Below are 11,395 nucleotides of genomic sequence, written 5' to 3'. Positions count from 1 at the left end.
GATTTTTTGATGTTTGTGTGAATTGCCTTAAAGATAAGATGATTAAGTAACGGAAGTTTGAAGTTACTAGGGTTACCGATTTACTAGGTTTCTTGAATATGATTAAAACAGTGGGAGTGAAAAGCGAAGAAAAAAAAAAGGATTCAAAAGTAAGGCCAAGAAGTTTAAAATAAGGCTTGTAGCAAGGGTTTCATACAAAAGTCAAGTATTGATTTCTATAAGACTTATTCTCAAGTTATCTGCAAGCTGAAAATATTAATTTATAGGTTGAAACAAGCATCAAGACAGTGGTACTTGAAATTTGATCAAGTGGTGACTAGATACGGATTTAAAGAAAATGTCATCGATAAATGCATATATCGCAAGATGAGTGGGAGTCGATTAATCATTATTGTGATTTATGTTGATGATATATTGCTAATAAGCAATGATGCTCATCTCTTATGTGATAATAAGGTTGTTACTGATTTTGCAAAGAATGAAAGAGTAACTAAAGGAAACAAGCACATCGAAATAAAATACCTTTTAGTATGTGAAAAGGTTCGTGAAGGATTGATCGAGATTGCCAAGATAAATTCTGTTAATATGATAGCTGACCTTCTCACAAAAGGACTCCCGCCTAAGATTTTCAAGGAACATGTAACTCGTATGGGAATTATTATGTCATTTGTTCATGTTATTTAAGTGTTAAGTTTGTTTTATGCTGGTTTTGATTCATTTATACTCTTGATAGATTATTTATTGTTGTTTAAAGAAATTAATCATGACTAGTCATTGTTTATGTATTATTGTGTACACATGTTAAGTTTGCCTGTGAGTAAATGTACTCGTAAAGTATTAAAAAAATGCTTTGACTAGACGTGACTTGGCATCACGTTGATGAAGTCTTCATTCTGGATAGAAAGGTGATGGAATATCACATAGCTGGTTGCTAGTAAGATATCAGAATGACATACGATGAGTATGAAGCTGGACACCTAGGGAATGTACATACAGACTACATTGAAGGCTGTACATTGCCCTAATACCACAAAGAAAGTTCACATAAAGGTAAACTCCTGAATTTATTGATGGTACTAGTTTTGAGACCATGGAACTGTCTTAGGGCCGACATATGAGCACTTTGTTACATCCATGATCCATTATTAGTGGTATCTTTGAATGAAGGTGACAGTTAAAGATTATCTTAATTGTTTTGAACAATTGTTTTTCAAAAGAGTGCACTCGATTATTCAAAATGTAACAATCCAAAGAGTCGTTTTAAACAAAAGGTATATGTGAAGGCCAAATGGGAGATTGTTGGAATTATTATTATTATTATTATTATTATTTTCGTAATTAAAATTATTTTGTGGCCTTTTCACCTATACAAATTTTATATAAATACTGGATTGTAATTTGTTCAAAACATTAAGGATAAAATTGAAAACCATGTTAGTGGTCTGGCATTGGTTACCAGCATCAAATATGATGGGTTAGTGAACATCCTATCAAAACTTAAGTGGTATTCACCTAATACTAGAATTCTACGATGGGTAGAAAATCTAGTATCCTCTATTATAAATAGGTGGCCGTCCCCCCCTCTCTACACACAGATTATTCTATTATTGAGATAGAGGTTCCCATCACCAAAAGTGTAGGCAGAGTTGGGGTAGTGCACCTGTTCTTTGCAGATCAAGATTAACATATTCTCCGTGGATAATCGGAAAAGCGAATCCAGGTATTTTACAATTATTGCTTTTCGATTTCGATTATTGTATTGTTTGTTCAAGATCAAATCCTAGATCCATGCTTATCATGTTTATTGTATTTTTCCAACAGTTAGCACGCTTGAATCATAGAAATACACAAGCGAGCCAAATTAATGAACCAAGAAACAAAGAAAAATGGGTTAAGGCTCTCAATCAACATAACCATAGAAAAATGAATTCCTATGAATACTGATCTCTAGGAAATCTATTTTTTTCCCCTCAAATCCCAACCATCGTGTTGATAGAGATAGAGAGCCACAACCATGAACAGAAATTTGATTCTGCCAACCACACCCTCACCCACCTTTGAGGAGCATAATGCTTGTTGGAAGCCTAGTATATAGAAATCTCTTTGATGAAATATGTTCCAATCAACAAAAAATAAAAATAAAATAAAATATTTTAAAGTTACTAATCAGGCTAATATTTGTTTAAAGTTCAAGCTACCAAACACCACATCCTCATTGGGTTGGGTTCCATTCATATGGAAAGATAAAATACATAATCAAGCAAGAACTAGAAAACTAAAGAAACAAAAACAAAAGTAAAGAGAAAACATGAAACATATTTCAGAGTTTCTTCATGAGGAGATGCACTCCATGTTTAGGCTCTAAAACCAATCGCAAAATTGGGCAATGATGATAATTAGGAGAAAGGGAGAAAGAGAACTTGGACACAATGAGAGATATAACAATTTTCAATTCTGCCAAAGCAAAGTACTGTCCCAGACAAATGCGCTGTCCAGAGCCAAATGGCATGTACGCCTGTGGAAACTTGCAAGCACCAACAACTCCAAGAGCAAACCTTTCTGGTTTAAATTCGAGCGAATCAGGTCCCCATATTTCGGGGTCTGTGTGAAGTCTCAGCACTGGCATCCATAAGTTCATTCCTTTAGGAACATGAACATCACCTAACTTCATCTCCTTCAAGGCTTCCCTTGACATGATAGTTACAGGTGGGTAAAGACGTAATGCCTCATTAATCACCATTGTCAACTGCCAAGAAAATGAGCAATTGAAATTATTCAAATTCAACAAATAAAATTTCTAATGTTGCTATATATGTCTAGAATCTAGCTGGTTATTCATCACTATCATACCATTCGTTGTGATACAATTGAATGTTCTACCTAAATTTAAATTACCATTTCGAGTGAGTTGAATATGGCGAAATTCTGATTCTGGCTAACTGTTCATTTTAATTCCCAAAACATGAAGAGATATCAAGGATTTTCAAATATAAAGAAACGAGACAATCTTGTTGGTAAGTTTATATATAGTGATGATCTAACTAGAAAGTAGCGAACAAGTGATCAACACTTCTATAACCAGCAAGATTGTCACTTTGAAAAAAAAAAACTTATCTATTTTATATCAATGAAATCATCACTTCAAAAATGTTTAAATCACATATGTACCATTTTCATGCCACTAATTGTATTGGCATCCGGTAGGCGATTGCCACAAACTTCCAACGCTTCAGCACGAACCCGATCTTGCCATTCTGGGTATTCAGCCAATAGCATTAAGATCCATGTTGCAGTGACTGCAGTAGTTTCATACCCAGCTTGATAGATATTCTTGCAGTTGTCCACGATGAATTGATCAGTATCTGTCACTAAGTCTTCACTGTTAGCGCCATCGAGTATCATTTGTAATAGATCCTTCTTAGTTGTTGTTTCTCTTCGGTCCTTCACCACCTTTAAGATCAATGAGCGGACAACTTTTTCGTGCCTCCAGATATTTCTGTTGCCCTTTGTAGGGATATTTCTAGCAAAATTAATTTTAAAGAAATCAATATCATTTAATGGTCTTGGCCTGGTACAGATTTATATAAGATGAGTCGTGATGAATGCACAGGGTTGGGTACGCAGCTGATGTGACAAGAGCACAGAATCATAAATCATTTTCATCGGGTTTTGTTTTTCCCCTCTTATCTCAACTGTGGTTTGAGAGTAGAAAAGTTTAAAATGCCCACAACCCTCTACGTATGATTTTGATAATAAAACCAGTGAAAAAAAATTATAAAAAGATGTTAGAATTTTGTCCTGTACATGCTACATAGTACATATGGATGCCACATGTTACGTGGTTAGGAAACTTTCATTATTTAATAAGTAAAACTGTTTGTTTTTAATTAAGTAATATTCCTACACCTTTAGGTGTGTTAGAGATTCTCGAGAAACAATAAGGAAAAACTCTACTACTCCCTGGAAGATCTGTACCTATGAAAATTCATTAGAAGATAGATCCATACTGATCTCTAGGAAATCTGTGTTTTTCCTCTTAACCAAGTACACAAAAAGCGCTTCCAATAAAATCAAAGCACCACCTTAGCAAACGAGGCCTCAGAAATTCATTAAATAGTGGTTATACCTTAGGATTGGAAGTCCAATCTTAAATGAATCGGTGGCTTCTTGAAGAGATCTAAGCCTAGTGAATATCTCTTTCCCTTTGGCAAAATTGCTTCCAAAGCAAGCTCTTGATATTACATCACCAGAAAAGCTTCTCAAATCTTCATCAACTTCTAGATCTAAGATGCTCCCTTCACCTTCAAATCTGCTTTCCCATGACTTTATTAGTGAAACTGAAGACTCCACCATTAAGTTCACCATCCCCTGCAATATAGTTTGATTTTTATAATATATAAATAAAAGGGTGGTGTAAAAGAAATACATATATATATATATATATGGAAATGTTCAGCGACAAACATTTTGACAAAACATTTTTCAAAACATGGGTTAGAGGTTTTTGAGGAGATCATCATCACCAAAAATCAGCCCATTCAAAAACTTCTAACCCCATCAAAAACGATTTACAAAAAATGAACGGTCCACAATTTTTCAATTTGTAAACTGGGGTTAAAAGTTTTGGAATGGGCTGATTTTTGGTGAGGATGATCTCCTCACCATAGAGATCATCCTCACCAAAAATCAGCCCATTCCAAAACCTCTAACTCATGTTTTGAAAAATGTTATCATCCTCACAAAAAATCAGCCCATTCCAAAACCTCTGACTCATGTTTTGAAAAATGTTTTGCCAAAATGTTTGTTGATGAATGGGACCCAAATATATATATATATATATATATGGGAGGCGGTTCAAGGGCCATATGAGAAAACATATGAAAAAACTTTCGTTTTTCAAAATAAGAGTTAGAGGTTTTGGATTGAGCTGATTTTTTGCAAGGATGGTCACTATGATGAAAAGATCATCCTCACAAAAAATCAGCTCAATCAGAAACTTCTAAATCCATCAAAAGTGATTTACAAATTAGTGATAAAAATTGATAAAAAATCGACGGTCCACATTCTAAATCACTTTTAATGGGGTTAGAAGTTTCAGATTGGACTGATTTTTTTTTTTTTTTTTTTTGGATGATCTTCCCATCATAAAGATAATCCTCACAAAAAATCAGCCCAATCCAAAATTTCTAACCCATATTTTAAAATTTTATTAAAAACGAAAGTTTTTACATATGTTTTCTCATATATATAACCCATAAAATTACTCACCTTAACCTTTTCCATGTAGAGACTAGGAGCAATAATTTTCCTTTGGTATGCCCAATATGCACCGTTTGAAGTCAAAATGCCTTGACCAAGCAAAGCTCCTCTATCTTTCTGTTGATACCCAGGCTTTCCCAAATCTAAAGATGTGGAGATACTCATCTCCTTCACCGCATCAGGGTGTGTCAGGTACAGTAGTTGTAGGGTTCCAAGAGAAAACATGAATGTTTGGCCTGTGAAAATCAAACAAAAGCTAGAATTTAATTTATCATAATAAACATGATTCAAGAAACAGGCCCACCATTTGAACGATTGAGATCAATTATATACCATATTGTTCTCTCCAATTCTCCAAGAATGGTAAGACAAAGGAACAACAGTCGTGAGAAATGTGTCTGTCTCTTGTGTTCACAGCTGATAAAATTCTTTTCATCTCTGGAATATTTCCTAAGATAAGAGAAGGTCTAGGGCCTTTGATCCCTTGCTTTTGAATTTCTGATCGAATCCTTTCAGGTTTCAAGTACAGTGTGTTATAGAAACGTATAAACAAGCTAAAAAAACCAAGTACAGCAAGTGAGATGAAGATCTTCACAAGTATTAAGCTCTCCATGATCTCACTCCCTGTTTCTCACTCTCTGTTTAGCTACTGAATTTAGGACCCCTTTATATAAAGGAGGCTCTCCATAATTAGATGGCTGAGAGATGAAGTGAAACGTGAGGCCAAAAAAAACCCAAATATCCTCCATATCAGTTCAGAATTCTTAGAGATTATAATTTTAGAAATCTCTAGCATCCCATCCATCTATTTGATCCAAATGAAGTATGTAGCATACGGTATTTCGAAAGCTTGAACAATTTATTATTATTATTATTTTTGGAAAGAAATTTTTAGTTCCATGTTCACTGCCACGTCAGTACAGTCTTGAACTCAGAATCCTAGGAAATTAGTTCATCATTTTTCTAAAAGAGTGTGTGTGGATCGTATGCACGAGGGTGGAGGCTAAAAACCCTCTTCTCCACATCTCAAACGTTGCCACGTAAGTCTACGTTTCAATCTTCCACCTTTGTATATATACGATTGGGTATCTTTTTCTAAACTGTTTGGTACGCGTGACGGTTATATTTCCTTTTAAAATTTTCATTAGATTATAAGTTTCGTGGCATGTATTGAAATGTGGGTAGAGGACTTCAATTCTCCACCCTCGGTGCATACGATCTGAAATCAAGTGACTTAAATATTGAAAATGATGGTAAAATATATATAATTTTTTTATGCAAAGAACTCATAGGTCCTTTCTTTTATGTTTTATGTCTTATAAAAGGTGTAGAGTTCTTAGAGAGCTCAATAGTTGCTTTCTTATTTAGTTCATGTAAGGTAGAGTTATCTCCACCTGAAACCAATTTATTTCGATTATGTGTCTTTAGAAGCTCTCAAGTAAAAGAAATTATAAAGATTTGAATTTTTTTTACTCATACGCACAAGGCACACATACTTTTTTTCTTATTAATTATAGGAATGTAAAATTTTTTCACTAAGAAACCACAATTGCCCTAATTTTTAACTCGTAAAATATTTAGAGTTCTGGGAAAACCCTATCTGAAAGAAGTAGATATGAAATTTGGTACTCAAAGAAATCCAAATTTAAAAAAATCCTTCTTTTTCACCTTATAACTACATAATGGGAAAGTTCTAATAGACTCTACTTCATGAAAACAATATCATTTGTTTTGTAGGAGTTGAAGAGAGAAAAATCATACATTGGATAGAAATATTCACCATTTGTTTCGATTTCAGATGATTCTACCTCAAACTAAGTTTTTGGTGAAGAAAAATGATTTCCTACAAACAATAAGAGGATTTAGAAAAGAAAAAAAAATATTGGAAAAGATGATTTTGTACGACTCACTCTTATAGGAAAGAAGTGGAAATGACGAATTATAAATCCTAAAAATTACATTCTCATGCTATTTTGACCAAAATAACCTAAAAATTTGTTGAGTAGAACATCATCAAAATTTGGATCTCACAAATATTCCATCTTTACCTGTAAACTTATTATATTAGGGTCATTGGTTAAAAATCAATAAATTGCAATCCGACATTCATTTAATGAAGTCCATTAATTTTCAAAATTATAAAAATATTCTTTTCATTATGTATTATTAAAATCCCCTTTAATTAATATTTTAAATTACAAAAAAAAATCCCCTCTAATATATGTAAGTTTGCAAATGCTACCTAATTATATGTAAAAATTTTTATGAGGTTCACATACCTCCACCTGTAGCTCTCCAGAAAGAAATCATGTCCGTCTATTTTACAAACTTTTGAAAAATGGTCGTGATTTCCTGACTCTCACTCTGACTTCGCATGAAAAGAATATTTTTATAATTTTGAAAATTAATGGACTTCATTAAATGAATGTCGGATTATAAATCCTAAAATATTACATTCTCATGCTATTTTGACCAAAATAACCTAAAAATTTGTTGAGTAGAACATCATCAAAATTTGGATCTCACAAATATTCCATCTTTACCTGTAAACTTATTATATTAGGGTCATTGGTTAAAAATCAATAAATTGCAATCCGACATTCATTTAATGAAGTCCATTAATTTTCAAAATTATAAAAATATTCTTTTCATGCGAAGTCAGAGTGAGAGTCAGGAAATCACGACCCTTTTTCAAAAGTTTGTAAAATAGACGGACATGATTTCTTTCTGGAGAGCTACAGGTGGAGGTATGTGAACCTCATAAATATTTTTACATATAATTAGGTAGCATTTGCAAACTTACATATATTAGAGGGGATTTTTTTTTGTAATTTAAAATATTAATTAAAGGGGATTTTAATTTGGTTTTGTTTTGTCGGAATATACAATTATTTACGCATGTTTACCATAGAGGATATGAAGTTGTGTACCAGAAGGAAAAATATATGGCTCTACACACACCACACGTCACGTCGCATTAGGAGAGTAGAGGCCATCAACTTTTAATAAATTAAAAAAAGGACATGATCCAAGACCTATTATATTCTTTAATCAATAATATAAAATTACCTAACATAATTCCATGAATTTTGAAAACAAAATTAAAATAAAAATTAATTTTGAATTTTGAATTTTTATTTTTAATTTTAAATTTAAGAGTTTGGTGGAAGTTTGGTAGGCTTCCATTTTTTACACCTTGGATTAAGTCTAAATGAAAAATCAATTTTTTTTTCTTTTCTTTTTTGGATATGAGATTTTCTATAAAATCTAGAGAAATGTGATGTTGTATTCATAATGTGATGATCCATTTGCACAAAACGACTTTTAGTAAGACTTAAAATCTTATTAAATTAGTAAGGAAAATATTAGTGATTTAGGTATAAATTTTTCTCAAAACCTCTAACATCCTAGCAATCATGTTGATGGAGAGTTTCAACTATTACCATTTTCTATCTAGCAATCGATCCCCTTGACGTGACATATGTTAGAATTGTAGATATGTATTCCTTGGGATACATAATTGGACATCTCCATATATTTGTAGTTATTTATCTCGAGGAGTACACAGCTCAATGATTCTAGCAAATGTCACATTGGGAGAGTTGATTGAGTATGCCATGTGGATGAGTCATTTTATCACAACTCTTTAAAAAATCACTTTTCTAATGAATATGACTAATAAAAAAATACACTTTGGGTCATAATTTCAGAAGTGGATCATCCTTAGCACACAGTTCGTACACCCAGTAACACAACTTCAATGGATGAGAAAGAGCTATATTAGAAAATAATTAACATCTCAACCCTCTTGTGATCATGACTTAGATCAGATTTAAAAAATAAATAAATCAGAAAATAAGTTTTCCTCTTCAGATCCTTGTCTGTAAAAATGAACAGCTATTGAACTCTCAATATTATAAGAGATATCTAATTGTGTCGATGATGTGGTGCTATCTCCTCCATTGAAATTGTGCTATAAGAATTGTGTACTACAGAGGATCCGTTTTACATTTTTCACAAGATAGTGGATCACAACCATCCAATAATGATTAGCGAAAAAATTACTTAATAAATCCTAAGGAGGGACATCTTTTTCTCAATGTCCTTTGACTTCGATAAAATATCAAACTCAAATTGTTGAGACAAGCCATTCAATATCCGCAAGTACATTGTGGATAGGCCTTCAATTCCTTGGAGCTCCTCATTCTACTTGTGAAGGGTAAATTTTTTACCATATTTTGCAATAAATTGACACGTTGTCGATTAATTTATCAATTCTCCCTACCAGACCCTTAATCGGGGAATTTTAAAATTTTTTGAAAAATTTGATGAATTTTGTGATTACTACCCTTATGTTTTAAGATTGATGACATGCCCTTTGACATCAGTCTTCTCTCATAGATCAACGAAAAATATCCTAATTTTTTTTTTTTTTAATTCTTTCTAAAATAAGAAATCTTCAATCTCTTAAACGGTGGTGGTGATTAAGGTGGCGGCAAAAATAATGCCGATGATGTGATGGTGGTGGTGATGATGATGATTATAATGATTATCATGATGATCACAATAACCCAAATCAACATCACAGAGGTTGAAAATTATTTATTTTGGAGAAAAAAAGCAATGAATTTTAAGTTATTTTCTCAATAATCTCTAAGAGAATACCAAGTCCAAGGCTTGTCACCAATTTTAAAACATAAAGGTATCTCAAATAATCAGCGAATGGCAACTGTTTTTTCATAGGGGTGAGCCATGATTTTCTTGTAGGGGGCAAATTATAGTTGACCGTTGAAGAGCCTATGAGGGATTTTGAGGAGAAAATTCAAAGATTTGTTTTGTTAGAGGTTGAAGAAAAAGTCATTAGGACATTTCTCATTAATTCACGAGAGAAGACCTAAGTCTAGGGGTTGTGTCATCCATTTAAAACATTTTATAAGGATCTCAAATACTGACCAAAAAACCTACTTGATCTCGGTCTTTTTTATAATTAATGAAAAATGACCTTACTTTCCCTGGCTTTGAACTTAAAATAATAATAATAATAAACCTTTGATTCCCATCTTGAACATCTTCGGTAGAATTTTCTATCCTAGTTTTGAATCATAGGACTAATATATTTTTAACTTTTAAAGTTAAAGAACAATATATTGGATTTTTTGGGTATTGTTAACTTGTATGTTAAGGGCACATGTTAAAGGGCAATAAATACACATTGGGAATAAGAATCTGGTGGTATTTTGGTATATAAAAAAAAAATTGAGGGTATTTTCAATACAAAATTCAAATCCACTTAACTGTATTTTTTTACACTTTAACGTATGCCCTTGGGGTACATGTTAACAAAACCAGTAGTTTTGAAAAGTAAAAGATATTTTGAAGAAAATTCTAGGATTTTTGACAAAGGTATCTAGTTTTAACGTTGGAAGCTAAAGAATATTCTAGGATTTTTGAGTATAAGATGAGCATGTTCAAAATAATAGATGGATAATGGTAGCGATTTGAATGGAAATTAATATCCAAATCAAAGATATCTACCATTGATGACAACAGATGATAAGTTGCGACATCCAAAAGTCCAAAACAACAATAAAAGGGCTCAAATTACTAATCATACCAATATTTGCTTGAGTGATTCTTGCATGTGACTTGCTAGACTTCAAAGTGTAGATCAGATATAAAATAATATAATATATTTTTTTTAACTTGGTATCAAACTTTGAAAATGGATGCGATGCCACTGAACTCCTTAATTTAAAATTAAAATCCAACAGTGAGAAATAATCTTTTTTTTTTTTTTTAAATGTCTTAAAACTTTTTACAAACAAGTGACATATGATCATATTTTCCGATACCCCCGGGTCTGGATGGACAGTGAGGAAACATCCGTTAGTAAGAAAATGTTTTTATATTTTATTTTTTGGGTTCATTTTAAGTTTTACTTTAATACAGGGTAAGACCAAACATCAGTCAAATCTTCATGGACTACTCATGCATCATTACATACGTCTCCGTTAATGGATAATGATCACCTAAACATTCAAGCAAGTTTGAAAAACCTACTTTCTTATTCACCAAAAGAACAAGAAATGTGCTTGGTATAAAAATAACAAAACGAATAGAAAACATAAAGCATAAA

General features: G+C 32.4%; 1 protein-coding gene across 1 annotated transcript; it reads right to left on the bottom strand.

Annotated features, from left to right (window-relative positions):
• Positions 1 to 2,177: 2,177 nt before the first annotated feature.
• Positions 2,178 to 5,952, bottom strand: LOC147399436 (cytochrome P450 714C2-like). Its single transcript, XM_086444797.1, has 5 exons — positions 5,593 to 5,952; positions 5,269 to 5,495; positions 4,127 to 4,368; positions 3,169 to 3,520; positions 2,178 to 2,746 (listed from the first exon to the last, which is right to left on the bottom strand). Exons 1-5 carry the CDS (start codon positions 5,870 to 5,872, stop codon positions 2,321 to 2,323), a joined length of 1,527 nt encoding a protein of 508 aa, XP_086300923.1. The 5' UTR covers positions 5,873 to 5,952; the 3' UTR covers positions 2,178 to 2,320.
• Between the last annotated feature and the right edge of the window lie 5,443 nt (positions 5,953 to 11,395).

Source organism: Akebia trifoliata, chromosome 6, assembly GCF_017979445.1.
Source record: "Akebia trifoliata isolate Shusen 1 chromosome 6, ASM1797944v1, whole genome shotgun sequence".
In the NCBI taxonomy this organism is placed as follows: Eukaryota; Viridiplantae; Streptophyta; class Magnoliopsida; order Ranunculales; family Lardizabalaceae; genus Akebia; species Akebia trifoliata.
This window is presented reverse-complemented; position numbering and strand designations above follow the sequence as displayed.

What these genes read in the sequence shown, in the direction of transcription:
- LOC147399436 (XM_086444797.1), bottom strand. Translation starts at nt 5,872, where the DNA reads ATGGAGAGCTTAATACTTGTGAAGATCTTCATCTCACTTGCTGTACTT. An exon ending in GAATTGGAGAGAACAATATG is followed by an intron (nt 5,496 to 5,592) that starts GTATATAATTGA and finishes TGATTTTCACAG; the next exon opens with GCCAAACATTCATGTTTTCT. An exon ending in TCTACATGGAAAAGGTTAAG is followed by an intron (nt 4,369 to 5,268) that starts GTGAGTAATTTT and finishes ACTATATTGCAG; the next exon opens with GGGATGGTGAACTTAATGGT.